General features: G+C 44.0%; 1 protein-coding gene across 1 annotated transcript; it reads left to right on the top strand.

Moving 5' to 3' along the window:
• Positions 1 to 380: 380 nt before the first annotated feature.
• On the top strand, positions 381 to 12,656 carry LOC110538009 (neuronal pentraxin receptor). The gene is made up of 5 exons (XM_021624528.3): positions 381 to 1,445; positions 5,343 to 5,658; positions 6,075 to 6,316; positions 7,009 to 7,188; positions 7,499 to 12,656. Exons 1-5 carry the CDS (start codon positions 777 to 779, stop codon positions 7,739 to 7,741), a joined length of 1,650 nt encoding a protein of 549 aa, XP_021480203.3. The 5' UTR covers positions 381 to 776; the 3' UTR covers positions 7,742 to 12,656.
• The last annotated feature ends 412 nt before the right edge of the window (positions 12,657 to 13,068 follow it).

The raw sequence follows: 13,068 nt of genomic DNA, 5'->3' as shown, positions 1-13,068 counted from the left end.
CTAGGATACTACAGTACCACGGGTTGTCCTGTTTTGTTATTTAGGTTATGCATTCCTCGCCATAAATACATACCATCAAGCGATCACAGCATATGAAAAGCACAAACAAATCGAATGCTTATCACTATATTGTTATTAAACCACAAACTGTTGAATTATTGTAATCTCGATCTACATTTTGTGTGACACGAGACACCGTCTCATATCATTCTTACCATCTCCCGTTCCCGTCTCTTGATATTGACTTGCATGCTGTTGCGCTCTCTCTCGCTCTCTCTTTCTCGCTCTCTCTCTCTGGTTGTCTATCTCTCTCTTTCTCTCTCTCTCTCTCACTCGATCTCTCTCTCTCTCTCCCTCTCCCTCTCTCTCTCTCCCTCTCTCTCTCCCTCTCTCTCTCTCCCTCTCTCTCTCTCCCTCTCACACTCTCTCTCTGGTTGTCCTTGTGATAACGAGATAAAGAAGCCGAACAACACTGAAGCCAAAGAACAGAGGGATGAGATAGAAACGGTTGGATCAAGTAGCTGTACTCATTATAGCCGAATTATTAAATGAAGTGGAACATAGCCTATGTATTGACTAATAGCCTAGCAACGCCATAAGATGCGTCTTTCGTGATATCTTCACGGATCTTTTGATCTGCCAATTTTTTTTTAGACTCAGACTGCGCTTTTTCAGTGTTGTTGAACTAGATAGACAAATCCTATGTTTTTTTCTCATAACTATTGATTTCTGACGCCGCCAACCTGAAGTTCATCGTTATCATCTTGGCCGCCGGGATGGTGGCCTTCGTTGGAGCAGTCATCTGCATCATCGCCGCGGTCCATACCGGCTCCGCTGCCGAATCTCAGCAGCAGCCTGTGGCAGACAACCAGTCCCAGTCTCCGGACGCTGGAGTGCAGCAGACTTTCCCCGGGGGCTCCGTGGCGCGAGCGGGTCCACTGGGCGCTCTCCATGGTTCTGAAACGCAGGACGGAGAAGCGCCCACTTTCTTCCACGTCCCCAGCGGCTCAGACGGCATTGGTGGAACTAGGCAGGTTAGCAGACTTATCTGCACCCCAGTCCCCGCCGGAGAATGCAACCCCAAAAACTTTCAGCAACAAGCCGACGACCCGTCGCTGTTCGCGGGTGAGGACTGGGGATACCTCCGCACCACGGCAGAGGAACTCAAACAGACAGTTCTCCAGCAGAAGGACCAGATTATCACCGACCAACGGACCATTAGGGATCTGTCAGGCAAGCTTTCGGAGTGTGAGAGCGGGATAGAGGGGCGTAGAGTACCGGAGAGTAGCGCGGGGCTCTGGGGAGGTAAGAGGGTAGATGAGGGCCGGCTCATGGTCCGGGACAGTGCTCCGTCGTCGTCTGTGGCACAGCTGCTCACCGCCCAGGCTGTAGGCGAGCTGGAACAGGCTATCGTTCAGATGAAAGACCGCATAGAGAAACTGGAGGTAAGGGGGAATGGGAGAAACATGTGTCATGTATGTTGGTGTTGAATTCCACTATCACATATCTTCATTTTAAACGAACTGTTATCGTATCTGTAAATAAAGCAGTGAATAGGCTATTTCTGATCCTCTCGTGCTTGGCAGACCTCGATAGCACTCACTCTGAATTTCTACTCACGTATCTGATGGCAGTATGTCCGTGTGGGTGTGGCTACGTGGTTTTACTGTTTAATTGAGACCATTTCCAGTTAATAGAAATCAGGAACAGGTTAGATGACCACCTACAGGTAACTGCCAAAATAAAGGAAACACCATCATAAAGCGTTGGACCACCGCAAGCTGCCAGTGAGTCTTGGCATAGATTATACAAGTGCCTAGAACTCTGTTGGACGCTCCAGAATCTCCCATAAGTGTTCCAAAGGGTTGACATCTGATGGCACGCACACACGCACACACACACACACACGCACACACGCACACACACACACACACACACTTTAAACTTCGTATGCTCCTTTGAGCCTCCATCTTTCAAAGTCACTGAGATCTATTTTTGTAGACATGGTTAAAATAATGGTTAGTGCTATCCGGAATCCTTGGGACATCCCTATCCTAAACCCTAACCTTAATCCCTAACCTTACCATAGCCCTAACTTTACCATAACCCTTACCTAACCCTGAACTTAACCCTGACCTAAACCATTTAACATTTCAACTTCAAGGGGTTAATGTCAAAGTCCCAAGGATCCCGGATAGCAAGGACTTCAAATAATGGACCACTGGGCATTTTTATGCATGACCCTAAGCATGGGATGTTAATTGCTTAATTAACTCAGGATCCACACCTGTGTGGAATCACCTGCATTCAATATACTTTATATCCCTCATTTACTCAAGTGTTTCCTTTATTTTGGCAGTTACCTATATCAATGTCTTTAACTTATTGTCCCTGAAAATTGATTAGATGCATTACATTAAAATTGATTAGATGCATTATATTCGTCTTAGCAATAGCTTATTAGAGTTCAAAACAATGTTGAGGAACCAATCAGTTACTTCACCAAAATCTATTAACATATTTTGGTATCATTTGTGGCTATGCACCATTACAATGTCTTCTCAACCTGCTTCACAACTGAAGTTAAATTTAGCCAGTTTGATTAATGGAAACCCCAAAACAAGAACGTTGTAGGATAATTTATTAGCCCTAATCTACAGACACAGAAGAATGTGTTGTTCCAGCCACCTCTGCTTCCCACTATGACTAACCCAGGGGAGGAGAAGAGGAGGGGTGGAGGAGGGAGGGGAGGGTAGAGTAATACGAAGCTGCTTTATAGCTGCCTGCCAAGCAACATGTGATGTACAACACCGTTTCTTCTGGAGAAAATATCATAAAATATTCATCCGACCAGTTACCTATATTTGTCAAGAGCAGAGACCATCATATTATTTTTGCAGCTTCTGCCTAGCACACTACTGTTATACTGTATCAGTGGTGTACCTCTGTATCAGTGGTTCCCAACCATCTTTGGTCACTGAACCTCCAGTCAGTGTTGGAACTGATCTTAACAAAGAATAACACATTTACTACTTGTGGAAAGGTGAGGTACCTCCACGGGTACTAGTACCTCATGTTGAGAACCACTGCTCTGTGTGTAACTTACAGCATGTGCCTCACTGTAAATAAGACGTGGCATTGTCTGTGTGTCTATTTGACTGCACTTCGTTTTGCTGCAGTTGTAGTGTTTTTTCTCAGCTGACTAATGACTGAGCTGACTTTTAATTATTTGTTTTCCCAGCATTTTTTTTCTGTTTTTCGCTGCACATAATTGATTATGCATAATAAAAAATAAAACGAACTCCAGAGATTAGAGTGCTTATCTAACACGAAGGCCCACATTAATCACAGCACATTAAACAGTGTGAGTGCAGCTCTGAAAACCGAACTGGCTTCCAGTGTCGCGTTCGAGACCGGAGAAAGGGGGGGGGGGGGGACTGAATCAAGACCGAGACCAGAATAATTTGAGTCCAATTCAAGACCATGATTTAATTTATTTAGTCAAATTGCCACCATAATAAGAGTTCAAAATGTCCAGTATTTCTGTCTTTGTATTTCAGGAGAACATATGGATTTCTTAGACATTCAGAATGGTGAAAAAAATGCATGCTGAGGGCAAATAGAGCCACTCTACAAATTATTACTAATCCAAACACAGTGAGGAACAATGGGAGCCTTCTACACCTTCAGAGATGGGCAAAGGATTTATAAAATAATAATAACAACAATAATTCAAATTTGTATTATTATTTTCAATTATGTTCTGATTTATTTCTCTTCAATTTTTGTTGGAAAGGAAAGGGTTAACACTGAAGAGAAAAACATATTCAATCAGGATTTTTCTTTGGTCATCTCTGGGGCTAGCTAAGTCAGCCAGCCATTGGCTAGGCCATCAGAACCTAGATAGAAGGCATCCGCCATTCAACTGTATTAGGGCAACATTTTGGAGTGACAGTGGAATCAACCAGTCACATTTTGACTTGTAATCGGTGGGATCGTTTTAACAAAAAACGTTCTCTTCTCACAGGCCAACGCGCAATAGCAAGCAATAGTTTTCCCACAGTCTAGCTTTTGTTGTAGACTAATTTTCAGCAGCTGTTATCAAAGAGGATGTTGTTGCGAATGTTTTATTTGATTTAACTAGGCAAGTCAGTTAAGAACACATTCTTATTTACAATGACAGCCTACCCCGGCCAGCCCCTAACCCGGACAACGCTGGGCCAATTGTGTGCCGCCCTATTGCACACCCAATCATGTCCGGTTGTGATAGAGCCTGGAATCGAACTAAGGTCTGTAGTGACACCTCTAGCACTGAGATGCAGTACCTTTGACCGATGCGCCACACGGGAGATTCTCCATTTTCAAGAATAACTTTCAACAAGAAGTTAGCCTTTTACTGCAGTGGGCGTAATCAGGGTCACACAGAGGGATTCTTGGTAGTCAAACAAATCTACTTTGAAACAAAAGTATACACCTATACACATTGTCAAAACGTACAAATGAAATAAAAAACCTGTACCATGTCAGAAATAGAGTTGAAATGTATAAAATGTTTCGTTTGCATCCCGATATTACACTTTACTGTATGTACACCACAGAAGACTGAAATATAACAAAGCTGTTTGACATAGAAACACCGGATTGTAGTAAAAAAAAAAAAAAAACGTCATTAATTATGAAATTAGGACAAATATTAATAGCATTCCACCCATGAGGCCAAAGAGGGTGCTTTTGGTCATTGACTGCAGGAAAGGGTTCTTTCAAATGATCATCATCTGGTGAGTGGAACTGTGTTTTTTTGTAATAATAATGTATTATTTTTCTGTTTTTGCTCAATCTGATTGGGTGGGATGGGCCAGGGGATGGGCCCGTGTCCACCCAGGCCCACTCATGCCTATGCCCCCGATGCAAACAGCTCATGATGACTGCATTGCACATCACAAATAATCTACGAAACCAAGACTTCATACCAAACTTTTTCAATACCTGGTTTACATACCCATTGTTGCCTTAGTTAGCATTTACTAGTAGATATGTTGAAACGTCTGTCCTGCCCTACCGGCTACCGATGTCATTCTTCTGTGAGCTGCTCCATGATAAAACCAGTTGACAGCTGCACACTCCTGCTGCCTGCAGATGATATTCCTCTGAAACAAGGCTGTGTGTGCGGCGCGCATGTAAATATATTTCACCTGCTTTGCAATTGTGTAGGCTACATTTTGCATGATTTTACTATTGTACGACATAATTGATCAATTTTATACCTCCACTGCACTGGAATCCCTCCCTCCCACACTCCTTCCCTCCCACACTCCCTCTCTCCCACACTCCCTCCCATGAAGTCAGATATCGGACCGCTGGCGCTCTCTCACAACCACACGGATGCAGCAACTGCGGTGACTTCAAGAGGGGCAGGTGGTGGTGGGCTCTCTGAGGCCCCTGATCGTTGGGGTGAGGCAGGGCTAGTGGGGCAGGCCCGGACAGGGGATGGACCAGAGCAGTGGCCACGGATGGAGGATCTGGAGGGAGAGCTTGAGAGGAAGCTGGAACTCCTGGAGAAGGAGAGGAAGGCCCTGCGAAAGGAAACCCAAAGACACAGGCAGGAGATTGACCAGGGGATCAACTCCCTACACCACCGCATCGCTGGCCTGGAGGAGGGTGAGAGAGGAGGGGCAGAGGGTTAGATGTAAGAGAAGATCAATGGTTATGAGTGATACTCATACCTGAATGACATTAATTGATATGGTGGGGGAGGTTACAAGTCGGGGACAATGAACCATAGATGATCTACCTGAAAGGTAACTTAATATCAATCTATGAAGATGACTTCAACACATTATGTCACAGAATAAGAAAAAAAAAATCCAAGTGGAAGTATCATAGAACAGAGATGAGATATCCTGGGGGCAGGAAGGAAGTCAAATGTGTGATGTAGCCATTGCATAAACCCCCAAAAGACAGTACAAAGTCCTAATAAGATAAGTTTATTCAATATTCCCCCTACCGAATTACCTCATTACTCAAATACTCTTTCCCTCCCTCTCTATTTCTCCACCCATACCTCCTTACCCCAGGACTCTCAGAGTACACCTACCCCGAGGGCTACAAGCTGTCCTTCCCAACACGTACCAACTATATGTACGCGGTGGTACAGCACCCCATCCCTGAGCTGCGTGCCTTCACCGTGTGCCTCTGGCTGAGACCCGCCGAGGGGGGCATCGGCACCCCTTTCTCCTACGCTGTGGCAGAGCAGCCCAATGAGCTAGTTCTACTGCAGGGCATGCACACCCCTGTGGAGCTGCTCATTAACGACAAGGTAATGGAGGAAACAGAGTAGCAGTATTTTAGGGCACGCTGAGTTAGACACAGCACAAATTAAGCTGTAGCTATTACAGTACCTGGGAGCCTACTGTGGAATGATGTCTACGACCAAAATGGCACTCTATTCCCTATGCAGTGCACTACTTTTGACCGGAGCCATGGTCAAATGTAGTGCACTACATAGGGAATTGGATGCCATTTGGGACAGAGACAAAGCACCGTTTAGGCTAGAGCTGGGAGTATAGTGTAGATTAGCATGATGTCACTATGGTAATACAATGCCTGGAAGGCATAGAGAGCTACCTAGCTGGCTGTGCCCTTGAGGAAGTGCCTTTGAGAAAGTAATGCTGCAGTCCCCAAATGTTACTGTAATAAAATGATTGCCTTAATGTATTCCAGGAGGAATACTCCACACAGTGTGTTAAGCATCAAGATATCAGCACTTTAAAAGCACTCTATTTTATCTAACATAATATTGAGTTTTAGTCTAGGATACTCTGTACAACACATGGTTAAGGGTCAGTACTAAGAACCACTTCATCGTATGATTGATTGTCCATTGATTTGCTGTTGTTGCTATTTGAAATACTTAATTTGCACTCTAATATAGTATGCGGTATCACTGCATTACCTGCAGTATAGCACTAACACTCATACTAACCCGCACTGTTGTCCTCCCACCCCTAGGCGGCAGAGTTACCTCTGAACCTGTCCCGGGGCAGCTGGCACCACATCTGTGTAAGCTGGAGCCAGAGAGGCGGGGCGTGGCAGGCCTACCAGGGGGGCAAGCTGAGAGGAGAGGGGCAGGGCCTGGCAGCCTGGCACCACATCAGGCCTGGGGGAGTCCTCATCCTGGGGCAGGAACAGGTAAGACTTGGAGGGGTTGGTATTTTGGTGAGGTCAGGAGTGATTGGTGGAAGAGACAGCAACGGCATAGACCTATCGGGGGTTGTTGTTTTTAAAGGAGAACATATTTTATTGTTCATTGAGATATAGACCCAGGGGTGAAATGAAAGGGGGCAGATGAGAGGAACATGCAGAGTTGAAGTGGGGGACTTGAAGATCAAACCCCAGTCTCTCAGGGCAATGCCAAGTCCAGAGTTACCACTAGACCAAACTCTGAAACATCCCTTCTTCTTTTCACCCCTTTCACTCCTCCACCTCCTTCTGCCTGTAGGACACTCTGGGCGGACGTTTCGACTCGTCCCAGGCCCTGGTGGGGGAGCTATCCCAGTGGAACTTATGGGAGAGGGTCCTGACCCCCAGCGAGGTGTCCAGCCTGGCCCACTGCAGCCAGCACGGCCCCCAGCCAAAGGGCAATGTGGCCCCCTGGACCAACCGGGAAGTAGAGGTGTTCGGAGGAGCCATCAAGGTGCCCAGGGAGCCCTGCGCTGCTAAACGCATCAACACCTCACTGTGAGGGGAAGGGAGCCAGGGACCTTATTCACAAAGCGTCTCAGAGTAGGACTAGTGATCGAGGAAAAATCAATACAGTTACATATTGCAATACTATTTTGGACATATTATAGCAATACTTTGTGTTATTGTTGCTAGGTAGCGTTACCTAGAGCTAGTCAGCTATGCCTGCGTCAAAAATCTGTTTTTTTTGTTGCTCTCCATCTTCTTTTTAAATAGTGAGGCAACATGTTTTCAATGCTTTTATTTCCATGACTGGTCAAAACTCATTTCTCATGCTCTCTTGTCTCTCTGCAGCAGACATTTTGAGAGCAATATCTTTGGAACATCAAATTGCAATAAAATCGCAGTATCGAATCAAAATACATATAGAGTTGTGAGAATCACAATACATATCGTATTGTCACCTAAGTATCGTGATAACAGTCGTGAGATCCCTGGCAATTCCCAGCCATAAGTAGAACTGTACATGTCATATGTACATGTAATCTTATTTATTATGATCTAAGGCAAAGCTGATCTTTCATCAGCATTTCTACTTTGAGACTGAGAGCCCAGAGCTGTGTTCAGTAGGGCAAAAACACTGCGGAGGTAACGTATTTCTATCTGAACGACTTGTTATGTAGAACAGCAGGAATGCCTAACTGACATGTCGATTAAGGAATCATGTGAGCTCTATTCATCACATTTCTATCTGCAACGTTCAGCATATTGTGCATTTGTGAATTTGTGAAGTAAATTGGCGGGTGGAGCTCGGGTGAAAGGGAGTCAGGGAATAGGGGAATGAAGCACATTGTTAGAAGTGGGAGTAACACTGGTTTCGTAACTACTCATGAAGACTATTTATCCCTCAAGGGGAAATGTTGTTCTGCTTTGCATGTTTTATTTATCTATGTTTTACATCTATTGTTGGTGAAGTTTATTCAGAGCTACAGGACAGAGAGTGGGTAGGCTAGCCATACCTACGTCTACATTTGAACTGCTGCTTTGGACTTGGTCTGTGGCCAGGCACTAGGCCCTAGGAGGCCATTTTGTTTCCTCAATAGGAGCTAAATATATTGGGTAAATAAATAAATAAATTAGCTTTCTCTATCCTCTGACTTGTGTCTAACGGAAGGGGGATAACTCAAGTGTACATTATGATTTTATACAGCATTTTATATGCAGACATTAAGAACACACAACCGTGTCTGTATTGCATTGGTTTGTTAAAAACATTTTTTTTGTATCAACTCGCTTGAAAACAGCATTCTTACGGTCTCTCTTTTCATATTCCTTCTCGTTAACATTTGTATAAATCGTCTGTATCTTAGTAGTGCGGCACGGCTAATCATTCCCTATGACTAATAAGAACTACAGATATATAGATATGACCTCATTTAAATTCAATAACTGTACCCAGTAATGTGAATGTGTGGCTTTAATTGATCCAGAAAATACGTCTTAGTTTTTGTCAGTGGTATTACTCAAGCTTACTGGCTAACTTTGTTGCACAATAAGGTAGAGCACAAGGTTTGATACTTTCTAGACCACCAGAATAGGTATTGGTACCAAGTTGTACCGAAATGTATAAACTGTGTTATTTCTATAATGCCTTTATATTCAAAGTAAAAAGTCATAGAAATAACAATGGGTTTAAATGCGTCGTTATGTATCAATGCACACCCATATATAATTCAATGTATGGAATCCCCCTTGATCTTCGACACCTTGTGACATGCGGTGAAGTCTGAGGCCGGGTAGGCACATTGAATAAAAGCTGTGTTTATCGGTATGACACGATCACAAAGATAACCATCAAACAACCACGACCAACCATCAAACAGCAGCAGATAGGCGGCGCAATCATTCGACACTCTTTCATGGGCTGTCATTGCTTGTGCCCCACACAACAGCCCTGCACGAACAGGCGACTTTCAGCACCACAGACAGCGACCCAAATGCTAGCGAGTAGGTCTACTTGTAGACAGCGCGACACACACAAAATGCCTAGTAGTCAGCACTACTGACTGAGATATATACTTTCACTTCTCTGGGCTATGTGATAGACATGTAATGTCATGTAATGTCATTAGACATATAATGTCATAACAGTAGGCAGCGCTGCTGTTTACCTGTAAACAAAATACATTTGTCTATCCTTCTGGGTAAAGACGTCAGTGACTGAACTGTAAAACTCCTCCCTGTTGGCCCTCAGTTTTCAAAGTCTCTTGGTCTCAATGCTATGGAGATGATGGCAAGGGGTGAGAGTGGTCCTTGATCGCGCTGGCTTTCGACTGTATGTCTTTATCTGTATCAGCGCAGAAAATGACTTCTCAATGGATGCTGCTGTGGCTGGTGTGGTGAGGACCAGCTGCAGTGACTTTGTTGCCTTGTGACAGTCTGTGTCAGGTCACGCTGGAACAAAAAGCTGAGGAGCTGTCCAGTATCATTTGTGAACTGTACAATCTGACAAGATCAGCCTTAAGTCTAACAAAAGTACTTGGCCATATTTAGACAGGCTCTTGTTTGCTGGTGTCAAATTTTTGTGACATTGTTTCACACTTTTTGCAGTCCACTAAGCCAAGGAAATTAAGTTCACCAAAGTGGCCAAACCTGGCTCTCATCTGAACATTGAGATTGTCCAGTATGTTGTTGTAGATTTTTCCCCTCTCTACTCTGATCGGCTGTTTTACTACGAGTTTCGTGCCAGGCCCAGATCATTGCATTTCTGCTCAAATCGCTCATTGAAACGATCAAAGTCGTGTCACTGCCGTCCCAGTGCATTCATTGTGTCACTGATCTGGGTATGGCAGACACCCATATCCATCAATTTGTTCTGCAGAACACGGGAGAGCGCATCAGTATCCTTGAATATTCAATCATAGGTCAAGAGCAAAAAGGAAACACGGTGGCGGTCTCTAGATGGGTTGCTAACTGGTGTGGTGGAATTATTGTAATCAAAAGGAGAGACTTTTAAGATTTCTTCAAAACAATCAAACTTTATTATTTAATTAGTGCAGTAATGGAGCTGGTCGGTAATCACCCCTGGAGGTGATCACTGAGAACTCAACGAGCTAGTTTGAGCCACGGCATTTTATAGCAAAATCCATTCTCCTTCAGTCTGCATGACACACAACAGGTGTATGGAATGTGTCACAAGGTTAAGATTTGTATGAAAGACACTTATAATTCACAGCAGACAGTATCTGCCGTAAAATCATCAGAACTCATTGTGTAGAGACCAGTGTTTGGCCCCCCCCCCCCAACTCCATACTGGAGCCATGTCTCCCTGGTTCCGTATGGAACAGGAACATTAACTCATGCTCTGGAATGCGGTATCCCCAAAGACATTGCAAATCTTCCAGAGGCCCATCCTCAGTAGAACACACAGATGAGCATTCTAACAACCCCGTATTATGTTGCATAAAACAACCATTTGATGCAATAACAGCATTATAACATAATCTTGTTATTTCCACCATACTGTAAAAAAAAACATTCAATAAAGGAATTGAGTAGTTCCACATAGAGGCACCTAGGCCTGTTTGATGTGCTGGCACTGTCATCGTTGCCGCAAAATGCCAACTTCTGTTTACCTTAGGTAGCATGCTGTAACATCAATTAGCTAGGGCTTTCAAAATCTCCCGGTTCTCTTCGACCTTTGCATTGTGCATGCCGATGTTCAATCTCCGTTGTTCATTCAATGTCAGATCTATCCGCCAGCTGCCAAATGTCTTAAGAGCTATCTGGCTTTGGAGGTGAGACAGGTTTCTCATAGGCAAATTGTGCAAGTCGCAGTAACCGACTCTTGTCCACAAACTGTCGCTGGTGTAGAGCAGCAGGCAGGGGAAGGAGTAGAGCCGGCTGCTAGCATTGCAGCCACAGAGCCAGTCTTTCTGTTGATACCACTCAGATTGAAATGAGCGTGATACTTTCTGTCCCTTCTTTAGATGCCGGTCCCTAAACTCAGGTGTTGGTCTTCACACCGTTTCGCTCGAAAACTATTTCAGATGCAATGTGTTAGCCATCCTAATCAGCTGACTTTAGCTAGAAGTCAAATGAATATAACCACCAAAAGGCAGCAGATAATGTGTGTGACATCCGTAGGCAGGGGCGAGCTCTGACTATCCTCTTGCAAAGCTCTCTGCCTGCCTTTCGGCATCCGTTAGCTGGCAGTATAAGGTAGAAACACGAATGTGCAAATCATGCCAATGCCTTTCATTGAGTTTGAAGTGCTGGAGAAAGGTACAGGGCGAGGTTGCCTTTCCCCTGGCCTCCTTGTGCATTTTGTACCAGACCACTGCACATTTGGGAAGTAGCAGTACTAGTACTGACATCTATTTGATCATGCAGAATTTTTTAAATTATTGATAACATTTATATGTATTTATTTTTCATTAGTTATTTTTTTCATTTGTCTTCACACTGCCTACCCTGCCTACCCTGACCGCACGTCACTGTCGCTGTCCCTGGTTATGACTTAGTGGCAAGTGCCTGTCCGGGTATCTTTACCCATATTAAAATTAATGTCTATTCATTTCTCTGCTGAAGTTATGATTCCAACATCATTTTGCAGTCTGATCAGTGTTTTGCCTGCCTCTGGTTTGTTTGGCTTATGTCTGCACTTCTATGGTCTATGTGATGTTGTGGCAAACTGTACAGCTTAGAAAATGAATAAGCCAGATCTTGATTAACCAAACAATGTCTTATAGCCGGTGTTTGGAAAATTACTCTTTGAAATACCTGTATTTTTTAACAGGTTTTTACTTCATGTGTAGGTCGATGTTTAGGCAAATTTGGCATCTTTGTCTTTTTCCTCTCTTTTCCTGTCAAAGTTGGTATACTCTATGTGTGATTATGTCCTTGTCTTCACTGGTTTTGAAATGCACAGCCCGAAAAGCTCAAATGGCCAAAAGTAAAGTCTATTTCGAATGTGAGTACTGTGTATTTCCTTTCTTTTCGTCTCTGTGTCAATTAATAACCTACTACATCTCCCCCAGTTTCCAAATGATTGATCATAATGTCAGCCTTAGATGGTGGCTATAACACATGAATAGGAAATTATATTAACTGATTTTCACTGTGCATGTTCTACATGTGATTGCATGTATTTGGACTTTGTGTGCAGATGAGCTACTATGTGTGTGTTAGGCTACTTAGTGACCATCCTGTTACTCACTGACACACAAACCCTCACACTGCTGCCAGTCACATCTTGTGCTGTCCAGGACACACGCCACAGGCTCAATTTAAAACACCACTGCTCTAAACACACTGAATTGTAAACACACACACACACACACACACACACACACACACGCACACACACACACACACACACACAGCATC

Source organism: Oncorhynchus mykiss, chromosome 12, assembly GCF_057628025.1.
Source record: "Oncorhynchus mykiss isolate SJ-2025 chromosome 12, ASM5762802v1, whole genome shotgun sequence".
NCBI lineage: Eukaryota > Metazoa > Chordata > Actinopteri > Salmoniformes > Salmonidae > Oncorhynchus > Oncorhynchus mykiss.
The sequence above is the reverse complement of the archived record's forward strand: the minus strand, read 5'-3'. Positions and strand labels throughout refer to the sequence as shown.